The sequence below is a fragment of the Glycine soja genome, chromosome 8 (assembly GCF_004193775.1).
Source record: "Glycine soja cultivar W05 chromosome 8, ASM419377v2, whole genome shotgun sequence".
Taxonomy (NCBI): Eukaryota; Viridiplantae; Streptophyta; class Magnoliopsida; order Fabales; family Fabaceae; genus Glycine; species Glycine soja.
In genome coordinates this window covers 42,657,318-42,679,084 of record NC_041009.1, presented here as the reverse complement: position 1 = coordinate 42,679,084, position 21,767 = coordinate 42,657,318, and the positions used below count along the sequence as shown (strand labels likewise).

The 21,767-nt window shown below is 32.3% G+C and overlaps 4 protein-coding genes across 19 annotated transcripts; 2 read left to right on the top strand and 2 right to left on the bottom strand.

Annotated features, from left to right (window-relative positions):
- Nucleotides 1-327: 327 nt before the first annotated feature.
- LOC114423327 (fimbrin-5-like) lies at nucleotides 328-5,003 on the bottom strand. 16 transcript variants are annotated; one of them, XM_028390039.1, is made up of 12 exons: nucleotides 4,480-4,999; nucleotides 4,357-4,368; nucleotides 3,972-4,131; nucleotides 3,687-3,879; nucleotides 3,250-3,449; nucleotides 2,959-3,116; nucleotides 2,724-2,853; nucleotides 1,849-1,905; nucleotides 1,681-1,759; nucleotides 1,344-1,430; nucleotides 1,137-1,261; nucleotides 328-674 (listed from the first exon to the last, which is right to left on the bottom strand). In XM_028390039.1, the coding sequence occupies exons 4-10, from the start codon at nucleotides 3,812-3,814 to the stop codon at nucleotides 1,364-1,366; spliced, it is 819 nt and encodes a 272-aa protein (XP_028245840.1). In that variant the 5' UTR covers nucleotides 3,815-3,879; nucleotides 3,972-4,131; nucleotides 4,357-4,368; nucleotides 4,480-4,999; the 3' UTR covers nucleotides 328-674; nucleotides 1,137-1,261; nucleotides 1,344-1,363. The 16 variants fall into 16 exon arrangements, with proteins under 16 accessions (XP_028245840.1, XP_028245839.1, XP_028245838.1 ...); XM_028390038.1 differs by having other exon boundaries at nucleotides 3,687-3,871; XM_028390037.1 differs by having other exon boundaries at nucleotides 1,133-1,261; nucleotides 3,687-3,842.
- On the bottom strand, nucleotides 4,099-4,756 carry LOC114424203 (protein BOBBER 1-like). Its single transcript, XM_028391055.1, has 3 exons — nucleotides 4,480-4,756; nucleotides 4,265-4,368; nucleotides 4,099-4,131 (listed from the first exon to the last, which is right to left on the bottom strand). The coding sequence occupies exons 1-3, from the start codon at nucleotides 4,754-4,756 to the stop codon at nucleotides 4,099-4,101; spliced, it is 414 nt and encodes a 137-aa protein (XP_028246856.1).
- A 4,594-nt stretch (nucleotides 5,004-9,597) lies between the features above and the next one.
- Nucleotides 9,598-13,210, top strand: LOC114424395 (disease resistance protein RPM1-like). The gene is made up of 2 exons (XM_028391234.1): nucleotides 9,598-12,581; nucleotides 12,972-13,210. Exon 1 carries the CDS (start codon nucleotides 9,728-9,730, stop codon nucleotides 12,566-12,568), a length of 2,841 nt encoding a protein of 946 aa, XP_028247035.1. The 5' UTR covers nucleotides 9,598-9,727; the 3' UTR covers nucleotides 12,569-12,581; nucleotides 12,972-13,210.
- Nucleotides 13,211-13,685: 475 nt separating this feature from the next.
- On the top strand, nucleotides 13,686-19,444 carry LOC114424202. Its single transcript, XM_028391054.1, has 2 exons — nucleotides 13,686-15,074; nucleotides 18,133-19,444. Exons 1-2 carry the CDS (start codon nucleotides 13,941-13,943, stop codon nucleotides 19,339-19,341), a joined length of 2,343 nt encoding a protein of 780 aa, XP_028246855.1. The 5' UTR covers nucleotides 13,686-13,940; the 3' UTR covers nucleotides 19,342-19,444.
- Nucleotides 19,445-21,767: the final 2,323 nt, after the last annotated feature.

The following is a 21,767-nucleotide window of genomic DNA, read 5'->3' as shown; positions in this document are numbered from 1 at the left end:
TATGTTGAAGTTAATGTACTGTTTGAATTCATGTATTGCATAATCGTTTTCAATTACAAGAATCTCAACTAAAAAAATAGATTTCTATATATAACAAACTAATTAATAAATTGTTTTTCTTCTTACAGATCAAGGTGATCCGTACTTGATCCGTAAAACACTTACGGATCACCTTGATCCGTAAGTGTTTTACGGATCAACGTACGGATCACCTTGATCCGTAAGAAGAAAAACAAGCAGGGACAATTTTGCCATTTAATAGCTTTGCTGGGTGCACCAGCAATAATGCTAGGTGCACCTAGCAACACTCTATCCATTCTTGGATGGCATCAAAAACGTGTGGAGGTCCAGTTGTGATATTATTGTCACGAGTTAATTTGAGGTCCAAGAAAAAGCTCAATAAACTATTACAAGCTTATGAATATAATGATGAAACCAGTTTCATTTCCCTCATATTTTTAGTGATATTTCAAAGAATTTGCAGCACAGATGTGTGCCACTTAAAATCACTACTCATCAGGCTTAGGCACTTTTTTCTCTCACTCCTGTTCATAATTTTTGTTTTGTAATGAAGTTACTTTGTTGAATAATAGGTGGAATTATTTGATTGACATGTTGGATGAAGCACAGCTAGCAAATGCTATTCTAGTGATTCGAAAAATGCTTAGAAGGACCTGTAAAGTCAAAGGGGAAAGCTTGTATAATGTAAAAACCATGAAGAATCAGATTAGGAAAAAAGGTTCCAAAGAGAAATTTTATGAATCATGTAGTTAATAAATTCATACAACTTTTTTTATAATAATTTTTTCAACATATCAATCTTTTTAATTCATATAATCTCTTCTTTGATCATGGGTTGGTTTGTTTGAATTAAGAAAACAATTTTAAAATAAATGTTTTATTAAAAATATTTTTTAATAAGTAGATAAGATTTGTTTTATCAAAATAAGTAAAAAATAATTTTTTTAAGTAATTTTTTTTTAGATAAAAACATTACCAAAAAAAATGTTTATTTTATTAAAATATATATTTTTTTAAATAAATAAATTTAAATAAACTCATCCCTTATCTCTTTACCAATATTTGTTGATAAAAATTGAAGACAAGATTTATAAAGTTTATAATAACTTACATACTTAATAAAATTGAAGACAAGACATTATCTGCATTGCTAGCTTATTTCTTGCATGTGAGCCTCCATTGATAACATTGAATGAAAGCATAGGTAGTACCAAAGTCTTGTTTCCAGCCAGGCAATGTGCTGAAAAATTAAAATAATACAAAAGTAGAACATGAGAACACAAGATTCACAAATATGAACTATTACTACTGAAAAACCTCACCTTGTACAGAGGAATTTTCTTCACTGCCGCACCAGCGTTACAGACAGCAAGTGATACTGATACTGCCAAAATAGCATTAGCTTCAAGCTGAAAATTTCAATATTGTGAAAACCGGATTAGCTTAAAATGGATAGCCAACACAGCTACAAAAACAAACTCAACAAGACAAACAAAAAAATAATAATAATTAAATAAACTTAAGAATTTTTATAAGAAAATTAGCAGTACTAAGCTTTCTTGCTAAATATTTAGCAAAGAAGAGGTATAATCAATTAATCATGCTCCACAGTCAAAAGATTCATAGTAGTTTTTAAAAGCAAGAAACAAAAGAACACACTTATAGATGTTGAGTGCTTCAATTGCAACGGCACAGGCTGCAGGGTGTCCAGAGTAAGTATAACCATGAGAAAATGAACCTAAAATAAGCAAACATTGTCAAAATACTAAGCCTGGTGATATAGTGATGATTCTTCTAATTTATGAATGAATGAATCAACCGCCATACCAAGTTTGTTGCTTTGATTGTGTATAACTTCTGAAATTTCTGGGCTTACAAGGACAGCTCCAATTGGCAAATATGCAGAAGATAGTGCATATAATTATTGTATGTTCATATTTAACTCTGATCAGCTTCACTCTTTCTATGGTTAATATTTGCTGTGCCTTGTTTATCATTTTGTTATTAGTTACCTCTCTGTATTTGCCACTGATTTAGATGTTAGAGAAGCATTACTATTGCAGCACTATGTATTTATCCAAATATTATTTTAACCTTTTTCGGCCTTTTATTGTTAAATGAAGAACTTTCAATTTTCAGCCTTTTCTTTACATTTGTTTTTTTTGTTAAATGTGTGGTGACAGCAAACATTTTGATGAGATATATAACTAATGTGTAAGTTAACTATAGGACATACAATATGCCTATATCATCAACTGAAACAGACAATTAACTTAACATTTTTAAAATTAATTTCTCAGTACGTAGTCAAGTTAAATAACTTTGATTTAACTATATTACTGTAAGAAAAAATTAATGATTCGTCATTAATATCAAAGAATTACTGTAATAAATATGGTAGAACATCCATCCCACTCCCACACCAAAAATAAAACAAAAGAAATAAGAGGAGATATTGCACAATCAGAGCTTACTCTAGAGTTATAATAATAAATGTTAGGTTATTACCGATGCTATGCAAGTTGGCATGGCTGTGCTATCTTCCTTTCTCATTGTTAATGATACAAAACAGCTTCCAGAAATTAAATTGCTACTTAGGTTATATAAGGATATTAAATGTAAAAAAGAAAAAAAATATTTATCCATTTGCATATGAATTTAACTTGATAAGGCTAAAACAAGAGGGGGAAAAGTATTTTTACCATCATCCACACATTTCTCAAGCATTATGCAGCCATCTTTTCCCAAGGTTACAATCGTAAATTTAAGTCTTGGCAATCTTAAAATAATTGAAACTAGTGCTCTTGGAATAGATGATGCCTCTGTCCAGGCCTGTTAAATTGTTAGTCACAAACATAAACGGGCTAATTACGAATCTAATCAGTTTTTGGGAATTGTTAACAGCAAATAAAACAGAGAATTTCTTTTGGAGAAAACCTTGAAGCTCTCTATTTGAGAAGTTCTGCCAGTGCTCTTCACTTTTCTGTTCACCCATTTCAGGATATCAGCATCAGTGATCTCCTTTCCTTGGGAATCAGATCTCAAAATTTTCAACAGTTGAAGCATTGTGAATCGCATGAGCTGCCACAATAAAGCTGGAAAAAATATTTTAGATAAAATTGAAAGCCAAAACAAATAGGTGGGAAAGCAGTCATAATTGTCTTAGAAAAAAAAGCAAATTATATCCATAACATTTGTGTGGAAGGTATAGTGAGATGAAGACATTACCAAGAATGAGCTTCTTATTTTCTTGCACAATGTCATTACCAGCTAGATTGACTAGTGAGAATCTCAGTTGTTTACCAATTTTTATGACCTGATTGCAGTTCTCGACTTTTCTGAATGGCATTCTAATTGGAGGTCTTGTTGCATGTTTCCAGTTAACTGATCTTGGAAATATGTTGTCTACCACTTCTAAAAGTATCCATCTACATGGCATAAAGTAAAAGGAATCAAACACATAAGAACTTAGTGAATTGATAAAATAAATTTTGATATCACATTCATTTAATTTTTCCCAATCAGTGGATAAACATGAGCCAGGTGGATCATTTGGTCATTATGTTTTGAGATCCAGAAAATTAAAAACTTGCACTTTTACAGATATACAAGTCTTTAGATTTTCGCAAAAATAATATATGCAGTTTAAGAAAAGGAACACATACCCATTTCTGACATCCTCAAACATATTATTTACATGTGTAGAAATTCCAAGACTATTGATCCACAGTTGGAAGCATCTCTCTTCTCTAGATGTTTGTACATCATCCGTCATCATCTCAGCATAGGACATCTTTTTAGTGTCTGTAGATAGACCACTCCTGCATTGTGTAGGGCACTAATTGAATAACTACAACACTTAAACAGATTCAAAAATTAACATGCATATGAATATTTATTTAAATTATCAAATAGTCTGCATAAAATTAACTATGCAATTCATTTCATACCTATGATGAAACAATTGTGCAACAAATGCAAGATTCAAAATTTAAAGTACCCTCTGCAACATCCCTTGGGGTCAAGTATCTTTTGCAGCCCATTCTCTCTGCGTGATCAAGAACCAGATTTGCCCTTTCATTGCCATCCTTGGTATCCAAGGTGACCGGACTGCAATGTTCAGGAGCAAGGACATTAAGCAGATAAGCATAGGCCTCTCCATCTTGTAAATAAATGGGTGTGAAAAAATTAGGATAATGGTTTGTTAATAGCTTGATTGAATTTCAAATTTTAGAGGCAAAACTCTTGATTTGGTTCCATTTGGCACCGGAACATTAACATTAACCTCTTGAAGTGATTGAGTCCAAGAGTATTTCTCCAAATCCAAGCCATTACCTTTGTTTGGAACTGTCCAAGTATTAAAAGAAAATAAATAAAAGAATATCAGCCCCCAAAATAGATACGAGGGTCTAATGAACATTGAAAAAAAAAAGGCGGAAATCGCTTTCTTGGGTTTACCTCTGGAGGTGCTTTTGTCTTTGTTGGTGTCTTCGGCTTTGGATTTCTTCTCTTCCTTCAACCTCTTGTCGGATTTTCCCCTCTCCTTCGAGGCCTTGAGGTCCTCTCTCTTCTTCTTCTCAGCCTTTTCTCTCTCCACCTTGAGAAACTCCCTCTTCTTCTCAACGGCGCAAACCAGCGATGCTACCTCCTTTTCGGTGCTCTTCGTCTCCAAAAAGTCACTGTGTTCGGAGACGAACTCGAAGACTCTCACCAGAAAAGTGATAGGGTTTGACATGTCAAAAGTACCACTGAACGAAGAGGAAGAGGATTGGGGTTGTGGTGGTGAAGAGTGAGCGGGTTTCTGCTCCTCTTCGTTGAAATTGGGAGATAATCACCATTGCAGAGTCGCTATATGAGAGAAGACATCGGGAAGAGGAGACAGGAGTGAAGTGAGTGAAAGGAGAGGAACAACCTTTCAATAGTGTCCAAATTCAATCGAATAGTGTAAAACAAACACGGTTTTGGAAAAATCTTGAAATGTTTACAATATTTAGCAAATTTCCACCGCCCCTAAATAAAGATGCTTTTGAGTTGAGACAATCAACTTCGTAGTATGCAATCTAGAGGGAAATCTATTTCTTGACGGTGAAGTAAAATAATACCAATTTAAATTGTTAATGTTGTAATTAATATCGATTTATGAAAATCTCTTAAATATATTTTTTATTCTTCATATATACTCTATTAATCGACTTTTACATGTAATTCTCAATAAATTTTTCCTTTAAATCAGATATCTGATATTTGAAATTTTTTTAGTAAGCAATGACGTGTTCATCAAATATTTGATAATACAAATTATGGTGATTAAAAAATGTTAGTATTTGCGCACAAAATCAATTTAAATTTTTTGACGGTAAAAAACTGTCTGAATCAATTGAAGGGGTTCTGGTTCAAGAAATGTGGTCATGTACCTGGGAAGGCTAAGGAAAAAATCAAAAGCCTTGATGTGCGACGCGTGGCCATGTATGATTAATGAATGGGCAAAAGTTTGAATCAACAACCCCTCATCTCAACAACCCATCATCTCCCTCACCACCCTCTTTCACAATGCTGGAATTGAAGCTGCTGCCACTCTCTTCAACAACACCCATCAATGAAAATGCATCATAACAAGTCTCACCGTTGGATCGAAAAGTGTGTTTGATACTAAAGTCATAATCATCGTATTCATTAGATGCCCCACACTTCTAATGGAAAAGTGACACTTCCGGACGACGACGATATCCATACACACGACAATGGCGATGGAGCTTCTCTCATTGGGCCACGAGCACAATGCATTGGCGCTGGCCATTGTGAATTGCTTGTTGTCATCGCGGGTATCGTTTCCTTCGTCGTTGTTGGAAACAATGTCATTTCCAAAAATGATGTCTCCTTCCTTCATAGGTTTAGGAAATTTGTGCTCTTCTTCTTTTTCAATGAAACATAGCCATGGACAACACCAAAGCTTCATGCAAGTTGAAGTTGGGGTGTCAATCTAGCGCATTTGGGAAAGTAATGGGGTTTAGGGAAAGTGAAAAAAAAGATGGAAAATTGAAGGTAGAGAGAGAATTTGAGGAGAGAGAAAGCAAAGAGAGGGGGTTGAATGGATCTGATCGGATCTTCAGAGATGTTTGGTTTTTCTTGGGATGTTGTTCTTTTCTTTCTTCCTCTGGGTCTTGGTCTGAGGTTGCTCTATATCTTAGCAAAATGAAAAAATTCATACTTTTTGTGCGTAGATACCGATGATTTTTGAGCCGTCACAAATCTTGTTATCAAATATTTAATGGATACGTTATCACTTAATTTATGACAATGATCTAAAATAAAACTTTTTAAATATCAAAGATCCAATTCGAATGAAAGATTTATCCAGAATCAAACATAAAAGGCGAATATATATCAGAGATCAAAAATATATTTAAGCTTATTAAAGTGGATACTCTTGCAGCATTCCCTTTACATTTACACTATTTTCAACACCAATTCCATAGATTCAGTACCAATCCCCTTGCATGTATATGAGGGTGCTTCCCTCCTACATTGCATTAATTAGAAATGAAGCATGGCAAACCTTAAATTGAACAAGCAGGGACATTATACTATTGTGAAGAAATGTCAAGGTACAGGAATAAAGTACTGACTTATAAATTTGCTTAAATATTGTAGAATGTATATCATGAGTTGTTAGATTAATCAGGGAACCGTTTTGTTAGATTATGTCGCATTTATGCTAAATGTTATAAAAGAATAACTCGTTGAATTGGCTTAGCAAAATATACTAAAATGGAAAGGTTCATGGCACGAGGACATGCTAAAGCAACAAGCTCTACCCAAAGGAATCACCGCAATGGCATGTTAACTAATTCTATTGGCAGAGCTCTCAACTAACTAGAAAAGGTGATTTTTCCTTAATTCATTTAGAAGAATCGAATCATTCATTTTTAATAGGATTTTGATCGAAAACCAAACCAATTACCAATAGGTTCAGCAAAAGAACCTAGTGAAGTCAACATTCATGCTCATCTAAACAACTACTTTCCAGCTTTGCCAAATACTTTGCAAGTCCTACGCAGAGGATTCAGGATGGCATTTATTGACAGAACATGACCAATATGAAATTTTCTTATATAAAATGATGTTGCGCTATTTATTAATTAAGCATGAGAAGATAGAAACATATTATTCCTGTGACATGAAGGACCAAATGCCTCAGCCAAACCATATACTTCAAGACTGCTAGTCACTTCAATAGACAATAGCAATATATCAACATAATTGATATTCATGGAGTCTATGATACCAATTTTATGTTTCAGTTTAAAACTAATTGACACTAAATAAAGTAGCTCAATAGATATATAAATTACACTCAGAGAATTGAAAGTGAGACTTTTTAACAACTAAGATATGATTGATACCAGAAAATACATGTCTTTCAAGTTTCAGCATGATCCATATAATACTCAAGTTTAGCAAATAAAATATATGTTTCATATGCATGAATGTTATGCTTCTTTGTTTATTTCAACATATACTTTAACAATAATCGTTTTTTTTTTAAATATTTCTAATATCGACAAACTACATCATATACATTTTTTACAAACCTGCACAGCATGCGGTTCAATATCTAGTTTTTTTTTTTTTTAATTCAATGGAAGAACTTTTAGTGTTGTTTCCCATTTAGTCATCAAGAAATGTAATTTATTTATATGTAATTCTAAGATAATTTCTGCACTTTTGAGTTTTTTTTTGTTATATGCTTTTTTTTTATCCTACATCACTTATTAGAATTGTCTGTCTATAACAAGAAGTTATCTGTTACTATTATGTTTCCTCAATAGCTAGTAGCAATATTTTCAATTTTTTAATATCAAAAGTCTCAGTATTGTAATGCTCTGTACTAATATGGTGGTTTGAAATTTAGATTCTCCATGTTGTGCTTTTAACACATTGGTTGTATCTTTTTGTTTCCCAATTTACTCTTCGGTCCCTGCAACAAAAGAATTGTCTTTCTTTCACAAGGTCATGTTTATGACAGTTTGTAATGTATAATATTGTGCGCACAGTGTGTCTTTGAAGGACTGTAAAATGTGTCTTTCTATTTGGGAATAAGAAAACAAAATCAGGTAATTTATTTGTTTTTATTGTAAAGTTTCCTTTTTTTAAAAAAATATGTTGTCTTTCTTTAACAAAGTCATTCAAGTTTATGATTGTAAAGTTTATAATTGTCTTTCAATGATAGTGAGATCTTATTTTCTTTTTGATTTATAACTTTCCTTTTTAAATTAACTTGTGTTTTATTTTTTTTTTTGCTACATTGCTATCTAACTATACTTCACTCACTATATTATAGCTTTTTAAAGAAGATAATAGATATCTCAAGAGATTGTAAAAAGAATTTGTATTGATTTGCTAGAAATTAAAATACAAAAGTGAAGAAGTGAGACTTTTCTGCCTGTCTGAGTATTAACAACATATACCTATTTACTCAAATCACAAAGACCTCCTGGAATTGAAACTTAATATTAACCACTTACATCATCCTTAAGTGTAGTGATAGTATAACTTCTATTTGGCTAAACAAGATTTGATCTACGATTATCTCAAACTCCTATATTTTTCATTTTCCATGAAATTCAATGCTCAAATGACATAAATTTCGTCTGTGTTTACAGTTATACAAACGACCTCGATCACTGGCTCTGCACTTCATTTCACATACTCAATTCGATAGATCGATCTTTGCAACAAAAAAATAGATAGATCTTATTCTACCAATAACAAATGGTGAAGTCATCGAGGGATTGATTCACATACATTTGCCCCAAAGTTGAACTCGTCGTGAATCATCACCTCAATGCTACGAATTCATTATTTATATTACTTGTGGCATTTGAAACAGACAACACTGCATGTGAAGCAATAATATATATATATATATATATATATATATTTGACCATAAATTGCAACCAAATCATAGGATAAATGATGACAACCCTGCAACAAACGAAATAAATACTTCTTCAATTTGCTGTTACATTAGCTGGCAAGTGGAGATATTAAATTAGAAAAGTGTTAATTAGAACCTTAAAAAAATATTTTTTTTCTTCTTCTAAAAGCTCGCTGACACAAGAATTTAGGAATTTTGATTCAAATTAATATAAATATTTACTATTTGATGAAATTAAATTGTCTTATTTTTTCCATGCATATTTATACTTTAATTTTTCTATCTAATTCTATACACGAGAAAATGTGATTTTAAATTGATGTGAAATAGGCATGATCCAAAATTTAACAGCATTAGCAGTATAAAAACTGAATGGCTCACACTATTACACGTTTAGAGTCTCGTTGTTACAGAAATTTAGAGTAAATAGAAACAAAAAATTAGAGACAATAAGATCGAGGATCACGTGTTATTTAGTGTACCTTTGCTGACAAAATGAAGGATACAATTAATATGATAACAATATTTGGGGTCCAAATCTAACAACTTTTCATTGTATGGGTGGAAGTTGAGAGAAATAAAGAGAGATAATAAAAGAATGAAAAGAACACAAAACTCTCAAAGTAGACTCCAAAGTTTAGCACTCATTGTAGATTCAAAAATCTTCCTCTAACTGCAGACGTTAGAGATCAAGAAATTAATACGTCTCAGACCACAAACTCTTGATATCACAATACACACGAAGCTAAAGCTAGCTATAGACTCAAATGGCGGAAATGGCAGTGTCCTTCGCTCGAGACAAATTGCTTTCACTACTAAGCAATGAAGCAAAACTCCTTTGGGACTTGCACACAGAATTTGCAGAAATAAAAACTGAACTGGATTTCATTCAAGCCTTCCTCAAGGATGCAGATAGAAGGGCTGAAGAAGAAGGAGACAGCACTAATGAGGGGATCAGAACATTGGTTAAACAGTTGAGGGAAGCCTCTTTTCGCATAGAAGATGTGATTGATGAGTACTTGATCTTTGTGGAACAACAGCCTGATGCTCTTGGATGTGCAGCTTTATTCTTTGAGTGTGACATTACACACTTCATTGAATATTTGAAACGTCGCCACCATATAGCATCAGAGATTCAGCAGATTAAGTCAGTTGTTGATGGTATCATGCAGAGAGGTAAAAAATATAACTTCCTTAGACAACCTTCTGTAGAACAAGGACAGAGCAGTAATGCAGGTAGCCAAAGTATTCAGTGGCATGACCCTCGAATCGCTTCTCGTTACCTTGATGAAGCTGAAGTTGTTGGCTTTGAAGGCCCAAGAGATGAATTGATTGATTGGTTAGTAGAGGGACCAGCAGAGCGCACTGTCATCTCTGTGGTAGGAATGGGAGGGCTTGGAAAAACCACTCTTGCCAGCAGAGTTTTCAACAACCAAAAGGTGGTTGGACACTTTGATTTCCATGCATGGATCACAGTGTCTCAATCCTACACAGTGGAAGGGATGATGAGAGACTTGTTGAAGAAGTTATGCAAAGAAAAAAGGGAGAATCCTCCTCAAGATATTTCTGAAATGGACCGAGATTCATTGATCGATGAAGTGAGAAACTATTTGCAACAGAAGAGGTATGTTGTCATTTTAGATGATGTATGGAGTGTAGAACTTTGGGGTCAGATTAAAAGCGCCATGTTTGATAATAAAAATGGAAGTAGAATATTAATCACAACTAGGAAGACAGGTGTTGTAGAATCTTGTAAGAACTCTCCCTTTGATAAGGTGCATGAGCTGGAACCTTTATCATCAGAAAAATCTATGGAACTCTTTTATAAAAAGGCATTTCAATTTGATTTCAATGGATGTTGCCCAGACCATCTCCTGAATATATCTTCTGAAATTGTTAAAAAATGCAAGGGCTTACCACTTGCAATTGTGGCTATTGGTGGCCTTTTATCTGGCAAAGAAAAGACTACATTTGAATGGGAGAAAATTAGGCAAAGCCTAAATTCAGAGATGGAGAAAAACCACCATTTAATTGGTATAACAAAGATTTTAGGTTTCAGTTATGATGATTTGCCATACTACCTTAAATCATGCTTATTGTATTTTGGAATATATCCGGAAGACTATAAAGTGAAATCAACAAGACTAATTCGACAATGGGTGGCTGAAGGATTTGTAAAAGATGAAGGAGGAAAAACTTTGGAAGATGTTGCACAACAATATTTAGCAGAGTTGATTGGTAGAAGTTTAGTTCAAGTGTCTTCTGTTACCGTAGATGGAAAAGCCAAGAGTTGTCATGTTCATGACTTATTATGGGATATGATCCTTAGAAAATTTAAGGATTTAAGTTTCTGCCAGCATATTAGTAAAGAAGATGAGTCAATGTCAAGTGGGATGATTCGGCGCTTATCAATAGCAACCAATTCCATTGATTTAGTAGGGAGTACTGAAAGCTCACACATCCGATCACTACTTGTTTTTTCTGGCAAAGAATCAGCATTAACTGATGAATTTGTGCAAAGAATCTCTAAGAAATGCAGGCTATTGAAGGTACTTGATTTTGAAGATGGTCGATTGCCTTTTGTTCCTGAAAATTGGGAAAATCTAGTACACTTGAAGTATTTAAGCTTAAGGCCGTTAGGGATGGAAACTAAAAGTCTTACAAAATTCATTGGTAAGCTCCATAACCTCGAAACGCTGGACGTAAGACATGCAACTTCTATGGAATTGCCAAAGGAAATTTGCAAGCTTACAAGGCTGAGACATCTTTTGGGTGATCATATGAGGTTGTTTCAATTGAAAAATAGTTTTGGAGACATGACATCCCTACAAACACTGCATCAAGTAAACGTAGATCCTGATGAAGAAGAGCTAATTAATGATGATGATGTTGTGGAGTTAATCAGAGAATTGGGAAAGCTGAAGAATTTAAGGAGCTTAGGCTTGACTGGTGTGAAGGAAGGACTAGGAAGTGCTCTATGTTCATCAATAAATCAGATGCAAAACTTGGAGAAACTACATATTCGCTCAGCATCTAATTTTTATGGTTTTTATATGATTGATTTGCCTGTCATTTCATCCCTACCTATGTTGCGGAAACTTAAGCTAGAAGGGAAGTTAAATAAGTTTCCAGAGTGGATTCCACAACTACAAAATCTTGTAAAATTGACTTTGATATGTTCCCACTTAACAGAAGATCCATTGAAATCACTACAGAATATGCCACATTTGTTGTTCCTCCGTATTGGCCCCTTAGCCTATGGAGGTGAAAGTTTGTATTTTAAAGATGGAGGGTTTATGCAATTAAAAGAACTGTATCTCAGGTATTTATCTAACTTGAGTTCCATCATCATCGATAAAGGATCACTGAATTCTTTGGAAACACTACACTTTGAGGGAATAGGTGCACTCAAGACAGTACCTTGTGGCATCCAACACTTAGAAAATCTTCTAGTTCTTCACATACTTGACATGCCATCTGAATTCGAGCAATGCATTGCTCCCGAAGGAGGACCAGAGCACTCAAGTATACAACATGTGCCCCTTGTAAGAATTGCTACCAGTTTTGGAAGAAAACGCATTATTCATCACTCAAAGTCAAGACATTAGAATTCATAAAAAGGTATACCTTTTCTTCCTAATAATATGTGGAATGGGATTCAAATTACATGCACTTAATAATTTTGTCCCCTTGATTTCTTAAATGACAACACCTTCTCTTAATTATTAGGTTTTTTTTAACTTAAGCGTATTTTTTAATTAAAATAATATTAAAAAGATATAAATAATACCTTTATTATTGTTTACAGTTTAGTCACCAAGAAATGGAATTTATTTTCAATTACTGAAATAATATCTATACTTTTGAGTCGTTTTATTTGTTGTCATAAGCTTTGTTTATTTTTATTCTCTCTCTCTCTATATATATATATATTTCCTAGCAAGTTTTTCACTGTCAAAAGTCTGGTTATTGTAATGGTCTCTACTAATATTGTTCTTTGAATTGGCATAGGAAGTGGGGTTCCACTGTTTTGAAATTTAGATTCTCCGTGTTGCCCTTTCAACAATGGCGCTGTATCTTTTGTTTCAGAATTGACTCTTCTTTGGTCCCTGCATCAAACAAAAAAGTGGAATTGTCTTTCATTAACAAAGTCATGTTTATGACAGTTTGTGATGTATAATAATATCTGAACAATGTATCTTTCAAATATTCTGAGATCTTATTTTTTTTATTTGATTTATGTCTTTTGATATTGTTTTATTGTAAATTTTTCTTATTTTATTTTTAAGAATATGCGAATTTTTCTTTCTTTCAACCTATTTGAGTAAATTTATTTAGAAGCAGTTGTAGAAGAAAATAAAAACTTCTTTGTAAGTTAAAATTGACTTAGGTAGAAATTTTCCTTTTAGAAAAGTTATACGAAAGAGTTTCTATAGATTAACTTGTATGTATAAGTTAATTTTAACGAATCCGTAACAATAAACATTGGTGAACCTTTTTGGATTGAGTAATATGGAGTTAACAAAAATTAATTTTGGATTCCTGAATTTGAAAAGGTTCACCAATGATTATGTGTTACAAATTTAGTATTATGGAAAATAGACAACATCTGATCTACAACTTTGCTTTCTTCTTACTTTATATAAAACAAAGATCAGACAATAACTTATAAAATGAAAAGGGTAATGTTGGGAATTTTGATATTAGGGCGGTGCAGAGAGCAATTATCAGATGCAGGAAGTAAACAACCTTTGAGGGCCTATGAGTCTTCCTTTTGGGTCGGTGCAAGAAGCAAATAATGTAGGTGGAAAAAGACTTGTTTTATGTGCCAAAAAACCATTCAATTCTAACGAGGTTGTTGCCATTCATAATTGTATCACTCTGAGGCAGTGAACTGTGAAGAATTCGGGGAAGGAAGCGTAATCCTGTAAATTGAAAGTGGGTGCGTCTTCCTCAATCTTCTTCAATTATTCATTACAAATGCATCATTTTCTGTTTGCAAGATTAACTACTAGAACACTCCATTATAGTGTTCTCTTACACAATGTTACGCCTTTCTTCACTTCACGCACTCTATCTGTATCAAGCACAAATCATCGCAAAGATGGCACCTTTAATGTATTTAGCCTCATCAACTCATGTGGGTTGTCCCCTGAAGTGGCCCTGAAACTCTCCAGAAGGTTGGAATTGAAAAACCCAGATGGGCCAAACGCTGTAATTGAGATTCTCAGGAACTATGGGTTTTCTGATACCCAGCTATGTAGCCTTGTAAAGAAAATCCCTTTGGTGCTTTTGTCAAAACCTGAAAAGACCCTTTTGCCAAAACTCAAGTTCTTCCTTTCTATTGGGTTTTCAACCACTGACCTTCCCAGATTCCTCATTGGAAACACTACATTTTTGGGATTGAGCTTGCACAAAACCATTATCCCCCGTTACCAGATCATCAAGAGTCTAGTTCACAGTGATAAAGAAGTAGTTTCCACTTTGAAGAATGATAGGAGGTACTTTAACCGTTGGATGTCAATCGATGCGGTTCGAAATGTAGGGACTTTGAGACACCTTGGGGTGCCTCAACGTTCCATTTCGTTATTGGTAACCAATTTTCCTAGTGTAACATTTATGGAGCATTCGAGGTTTGTTGAGGCTGTGGAGAAAGTGAAGGTAACTGGGTTTGATCCTTTGAAATCAAATTTTGTATTGGCAATTCAAGTGCTTGCAAAGATGAATGAGGCAATGTGGGAATCCAAATTAATGGTTTTTGAGAAGTGGGGATGGTCCAGAGATATCTGTCTTTTAGTTTTCAAAAAGCATCCCCAATTTATTATGTTGTCAGAAGAGAAGATTATGAAAATATTGAACTTCTTGATGAAAGACATAGGTTTGCCCGTAGAGAACATCGCTGGATGCCCTGAGGTTCTTAAATGCAACCTGGAGAAGACAGTTATGCCTAGATTTGCAGTTGTTGAAATTTTGAAGTCAAGGGGTTTGATAAAGAGAGATTCTAAAATAAGTAGCTTTATCAAGATCAGCGAGAAAATGTTTTTGGAGAAATATGTGATCCGATTTCTAAAAAATGAGCCACTACTACTGGATGCATACAGAGGTCAGAAGTCAAATTGATCATCTGGATATACCTTAATCTTGGAACTTTTTATTGGTTGTACTTGATTGTAGAAATTGACTTTTATTTTTTTGTGATTTTCATTTTACACTTGATAGTTTGTCACTGGTTTTTAGCAATGCCAAATCGCTAGTGTGTTACACCACTTACAGGCTAACTTCAATTCTACTGTCAAGTTGTGGTTATTTTGATTGATTTTCATAGTCAGAGCATATTAAATGAAGATTTCACTTAATCTTGTCATCCAAGGATAATAGTAATGATTTGTCTTGTTCTCTCTGCACTTTAACTATTAACAGAAGAATTTGTTTCAACATATAGGAACAGCCATATTATTAAAGATGTTATCAACAGATGGTTAATCTTTTATTTAGAACTACAGAGGAGACCAATGACCATGCATATTTCCTTGTATTGAGCCTCTTTCAAGTTGTTTTAGCAATCTCTAACCCTGAATTTAAGGCATAATGCTCTACAAGTTTAACTTTTTCTGCTAAATTTTTACATTGATTTGCTAACTTAAGTGTTAAGAGCATCTCTAATGTAAGTTTTTTATTTAGGTTTCTTAATTTTTTTTTGTCGTTCCCCGTAACACTTTTTTTAATTTTTATGGTGTCATGTCACTCATAAGAAATTTATACATAATTTTACTCTAATGTAAGAAATCGCAAGAAACTTTAAAAAATTAATAACAAGCAAAAGTTGTCGGAAAAATATGTATAGAGAAGAGTGTTAAAAAATATGTTGTCAGAATTTATGTAATAAAAGAAATAAGTCATATTTAAATAAACTTTCTTATAAATTCTTACAAAATAATAAAAGAAAAAAGTAAAATAAAAATAAACTTCAATTAGCTTAATCAAAAGTTAAAATTGAGTGTTTTACTGTAACTATGTTGTTTCATATCCATTTGGAAGCTTTGGGAAAGCATGCCAACAAAAGGGCTTAACTTAATCATTTTGAAAACTTTCAATGAACTTACTCTTTTTTATTTTATAGATTCAATGAACTTACTCTTAAATTTAAGAACATATGTAATAATAAAAAAAAAGTATGAGCTTTATAGCCAAATAGAATAAAAAAAAAAGAAAAATAAATATATGATCCTTTTCTGTTACCGTACCAATTTTTTTGTATAGTTACAACGTATAATTTTTTTTCAAAACTATGAAAGCTTTTAATAAAGGCTATAACAAATAGTACTAATTTTTTTAGGAGTAAAGTTATATTATTTCATTAACAACGTGTGAAACAATACATGAGCGAATATAATGAAAGACATGATAATTAGTATAAAATCTTGATGTCCTTCAAGATTGTGAGCAACATGAGTAGCTTATTTATTTATAAAACTCACTCTAGAGTTTGGAATTGGTAAAAGAAGATCTCTACAATTATTCAAGATAACTTGAAAACCACTTGAACCCTTAGTACCGACTTGAAAAATGAATTAGGTAGGGAGCATTGGCAGATCCAAGACCCTAAGTTAGTGGGTGTAAATTATAAAAAAACAAAATCAGTGAATTCAATTATATAAATATAAATAAAATAAAATATAAAAATATAAAATTTTATTTACAAATTTAGTGAATTTTAAAAGATGAAGGAGTGCAAGTGCACACCTTCAGGACCAATGTAGGTCCGCGACTGATAAAGAAGATAACTAAATTTTAAAAAAGATTAATTAATAATTAGGCATAATTAAATATATTCAAGGTCTTTGTAAATATTCAAAGTGTGCAGCCTCCAAGCTGATTTGCTAGCAATTTTCATGGGATAGAACTAGCTTGGAGTCTAGAACTTAGGAACTTTGTTTGTGAATCAGAATCTATGATAGCACTGACTTTTATTTCAGTTTAGAGTCCATTCTCTTCACAGATATGTTCCTCTCTAGTTGGTCTCATAATCAAGGACTTAATTTCAAGACCCCGGTAGATCACATTTCAAGCAATTTCGTGACACATACAGAGAGGACAATTTTTATGCCGATCGTATGATAATAAAAAAAACACCAAAAGAATACACATGTTATGCTTTCTTATTGGTTTTCTAGAAACCTTGACAAAAACGCATAATTTTGGTTTGGTAGAGGGAAATTATAAGCGATTATGAAACACAATCACTCTTTTGTTTCCTAATTAAGACCAATTAACAATTATAGCTAAATAACATTTTCTAATTCTAGTTTTCATATAATTCATAATCTTGACCACATTAATTAGACCATAAAACATATTAACATAAAGATTTATTCTTTTATTTTTTTTAAGAGAGTTTTATTCTTAAATTTTAATAATGTTCATTTCTTATGATATTTTTCTTTGTCCAGTGTCTAAGATCATGGGTGTGCCCAGACTAGGAGTGTCCTTTCATCGGATTAAAGATTAATATCATTTATCTTTAGTTAATCCAAAAAAAATTATATACAAAAATAATCAAATGAGTTTTATTATGATGATACCAGATATATTTAATATTTTTCTACAAACAAAGTTGTTAGATTTAATCTAAATCATTTTGCATATATTTACTTTAATTATATGCTATGAATAGTTTTTTTAATTTTATAATAATTAATTGTGATAATAAAATTCACATATTAAATTAAATTTGACTCATAAAATGAAACAATAGTTATTAAAAAAAATATTTTCAGTCTTTTAAATTTGGACTAAATTTGCATGTAATTTCCCAAATTTCAAAATGCTTTTTTTTATTCTCTAATTTGAAAATAATATTCCTTACAACAAAAATTAAAAACAATCTACTTTTAATCTTTACTAGAAAATAAAAAATCACAATTTAGGGACTAAGATTGGACGATGTTCAAGTTTGAATATTAAAAAAAAATTACTTTTAGATTTGAGGGATTAAAAACACCATCAATACTAAATAACTAGACCATAATCTCTTCTAAAAGAAAAATAGACCATAATCTAATAAATATGGAGAAAGCTTAAAGAAACGCTGCCGTGTTGATACTTCGAACTGTCTCTGAGATATTCATTCATAGTGATGATTATTCAAAGTAGAAACACTGTGAGGCACTGAAACTACGAAGAATACGTTGAAGGAAGCATAATCCTTCAAACTCAAAACTGGGTGAGTCAAAATTCATTACCAATGTACCATTTTCTTATTGCTAGATTAACAACTAAGACACCCCATTATGGTGTTCTCTGTCACAATGCAATTCTTTTCTTCAATTCACGTACTCTTTCTGTATCAAACACAAATCACTACAAAGGTGGCACCTTCAATGTATTTAGCCTCATCAACTCATGTGGGTTGTCCCCAGAAAAGGCACAGAAACTCGCCAATAGGTTGAAATTGAAAAACCCTAATGGGCCAAATGCGGTAATTGATATTCTCAGGAACTATGGATTCTCTGAGACTCAGCTATGTAGCCTTGTAAAGCAACGCCCTTTTGTGCTTTTGTCAAAACCTGGAAAGACCCTTTTGCCAAAACTCAAGTTCTTCCATTCTATTGGGTTTTCAACCACTGACCTTCCCAGATTCCTCATTGGAAACATTACATTATTTTATTTTAGCTTGAATAAATCCATTATCCCATGTTATCAGATTATCAAAGGTCTAGTTTGCAGTGATAAGGAAGTAGTTTCCACTTTAAAGCATTATAAGTGGTCCTGTAGCAGTCGAAGGTTAATTAACCATTCAGTTAGAAATGTAGGGGCTTTGAGACAGCTTGGGGTGCCACAACGTTCCGTTTCCTTGTTAGTAACTAATCATCCTGGTGCAACATTTATGAAGCATTCAAGATTTGTTGAGGCTTTGGAGAAAGTGAAGGAAATGGGGTTTGATCCTTTGAAATCAAATTTTGTTATGGCACTTAAATTGTTTGCAACGATAAATGAAGCAACGTGGAAATCAAAATTAGAGGTTCTTGGGAGGTGGGGCTTTTCTAGAGATATCTGTCTTTTGGCTTTCAAAAAGCAACCCCAGTTTATGATGTCGTCGGAAAAGAAGATTATGAAAATGTTGAACTTCTTGGTGAAAGATATGAGTTTGCCCCCAGAAGACATTGCTAGATGCCCTGAAATTCTTGGATGCAACTTGGAGAAGACAGTTATTCCTAGATTTGCAGTTGTTAAAAATTTGAAGTCAAGGGGTTTGATAAAGAGTGATCTGAAAACAAGTTCCTTTATTAAGATAAGTGAGAAAATGTTTTTGGAGAGATATGTGACCCGATTTCAGAGAAATGAGCCACTACTATTGGATGCATACAGAGGTCAGAAGTGAAATTGATCATCTGGATATACTTTAACTTAGTAACTTTTTAATTGGTTGTACTTGATGGAAGAATTTGCTATCTTATTTTGTGATTTTCATTTTATATGCTTGATGGTTTGTGTCACTGATTTTAATGTGCTCTTCCTATTCAGAAAAAACAGCCACAACTCAACAGTAGAATTGAAGATAATCTGTAGTGTAACAAAATATAACTATTGAGCGTAAGAATTTATTTAAACATATGAGAATAGTCATGAACTTAACTTCAAAGATGTCATCAGCAGGCAGGTGGTAGCTAATCTTTTATTTAGGTCTAAACCTAAAGAGACCAAGGACCAAGTACATTTCCATGTAAGGAGCATCTCTCAAGTCATTTTGCCATTCTCCAACTCAGAATTTATGGCATAATGCTCTTCAAGTCTGACATACAGCTCTTTTTGCTTAAATTTCACTTTGTCTTGTTAACATAAGTGTTGGCATTAACCCAGTATTTTTTTTAACTAGCAAAATATAGTAGTATTATATATAATATGAAGATCAATACAGGTGGTACTGTTATATATACAACCTAGCACCATACTTTGCAAAGCTATGGTGAGCTAATACTAGCAATACATCAAGAATTAGGTAACCCGGTATACTATTAGGATTTGAACTTCTGTACTCAATCTACACAATGACAATCTTTATCAATTGTTAGTTTGTTATCTGACAAATGAAATTAGTTTATTTGTAGCTAATGTGATTTTTCCCCTCTTTCATATTCATTTGATAAACAAATATCCTTGTTTTAGCATTTCTTTAATGAGGGTTTGTAAGCTGTACATGCTACTAAAATTGAGTGTATTAACCTTGATTTTCATATATTGTATGTTTTTTTACTAGCATCACACATTGTGAAATTACTATTAATAATTTGTTTCCATCCATATTGATTAAATAAAATCTAGCAAACAATTTTGATTATGACATCCAAAGTGCTTAGTAGCTCAATACTATATAGAAGACTTTTTAGATAAGTTAAAAACAACTTTTTAGATTGTTGTACGGATGTTCTAAATGCTCACGTAATAGAAAGTTATGACTTTTTTATATCGGACAAAAATATGAAAAATTACTTTTTAGATTGATTATTTTTTTATTGATGTAAAAAGTTTAACTTTTTATATCTGTTGTCTTTTATAATCAATCTAAGGATTTTTTTTTTATTAATTATTATATCAGTTAATCAGTCTAAAAAGTCGTTCTAAAATATGTATTTAGCACTAGTGGTTAAGGTTATTGTACTCGAGAATTTATGTAGACTTACAAAAATTTCTTAAACTTGATTTGTGAACTTGATTCATAAGAGTTTACTTCGTATAAAATATTAACATTATACCTATAAATAACGTATCAACTAAACATTTCAACAAAGTAATAAATCATAAATTTTACAATACTTAATTAATCAAATCTAATAATAAATCACTAATAATAAGCTTGTCAAAGTAAGCCCAAACTCGACGAGCCAACCTAGCTCACCACATGACTAGGTCAGTCAAGCTTTAAAAAGTAAAAGTTTCATAATAATAGTGAAAACTCAACCCAATTCACTTAACCCATGAGTAAGGTTGATTTGAGTCGGCCACCTAATCCACTAAAAATATAATATTATTTTTTTTACAGTAATATTATTATTTACTTAAGGATTATGATAATTATTATTTCATTCTAGCATTTTAGAATTTGAATAATGAAATTTGGAATTAAATGTTCTGTTTCTTCAGTAATTAGTAATTTCAAATATTATGTTGGCTTGACAATTTAATATTTTTTAATTTTAAGACTTTAATATTGTTGAACTATGACTAGTGTTTGAATGATTGAATTTTATTTTAAAACTATGGTTTGTTAAGTCTTTTGAATGGTATTTGAAAAATTTGAATGACCACTTTAATGATAATATTATATATAGATGCTTCAATGGTTATTTATTTGAGACATGGGTCATTTTTCATATTAGTTGTATTTGTATAATTGTGTTTTAATCATTTGAATATTTTTTATGAAAGAATGTTACTCTTTTTTTTTTTTTAAAAAAAGACAGTTTTCAATTTTTTTTTATTACTTCATTTTTAGCAATTGGGTGAGTCAATCCCCCTAACTCACCCCTTGTAGTGGACCAAGCCGGGTTAGTATTTTTGTGACTCGCTTGAAAGTGAGCTAGGTTGGCTTATCTCATATATCTGTCAACCTGTGTGGACCAATCCAACCCATGTGAGTCAGGTTAATCTGTTTTGACAAACCTACACTACTAGATAATAGCTTGTAAAGGTGATAGATCATTTTCGACCATTGAAGGTTTGATGTTGTTAGAGAACAAAGATTTGATGTTATTAGAGTATTGAGGATTCTTCGATTCAAGAACAACACACCAATTAGAGGTATGTTGA

What these genes read in the sequence shown, in the direction of transcription:
- LOC114423327 (XM_028390039.1), bottom strand. Translation starts at nt 3,814, where the DNA reads ATGTCCTATGCTGAGATGATGACGGATGATGTACAAACATCTAGAGAA. An exon ending in CAATCAAAGCAACAAACTTG is followed by an intron (nt 1,760 to 1,848) that starts GTATGGCGGTTG and finishes TGCTTATTTTAG; the next exon opens with GTTCATTTTCTCATGGTTAT. An exon ending in GAAGCACTCAACATCTATAA is followed by an intron (nt 1,431 to 1,680) that starts GTGTGTTCTTTT and finishes TGAAATTTTCAG; the next exon opens with CTTGAAGCTAATGCTATTTT.
- LOC114424203 (XM_028391055.1), bottom strand. Translation starts at nt 4,756, where the DNA reads ATGTCAAACCCTATCACTTTTCTGGTGAGAGTCTTCGAGTTCGTCTCC. An exon ending in AGACAAAAGCACCTCCAGAG is followed by an intron (nt 4,369 to 4,479) that starts GTAAACCCAAGA and finishes ATACTTGGACAG; the next exon opens with TTCCAAACAAAGGTAATGGC. An exon ending in CAAATGGAACCAAATCAAGA is followed by an intron (nt 4,132 to 4,264) that starts GTTTTGCCTCTA and finishes TGAACATTGCAG; the next exon opens with TCCGGTCACCTTGGATACCA.
- LOC114424395 (XM_028391234.1), top strand. Translation starts at nt 9,728, where the DNA reads ATGGCGGAAATGGCAGTGTCCTTCGCTCGAGACAAATTGCTTTCACTA.
- LOC114424202 (XM_028391054.1), top strand. Translation starts at nt 13,941, where the DNA reads ATGCATCATTTTCTGTTTGCAAGATTAACTACTAGAACACTCCATTAT. An exon ending in CATACAGAGGTCAGAAGTCA is followed by an intron (nt 15,075 to 18,132) that starts AATTGATCATCT and finishes GTGAGGCACTGA; the next exon opens with AACTACGAAGAATACGTTGA.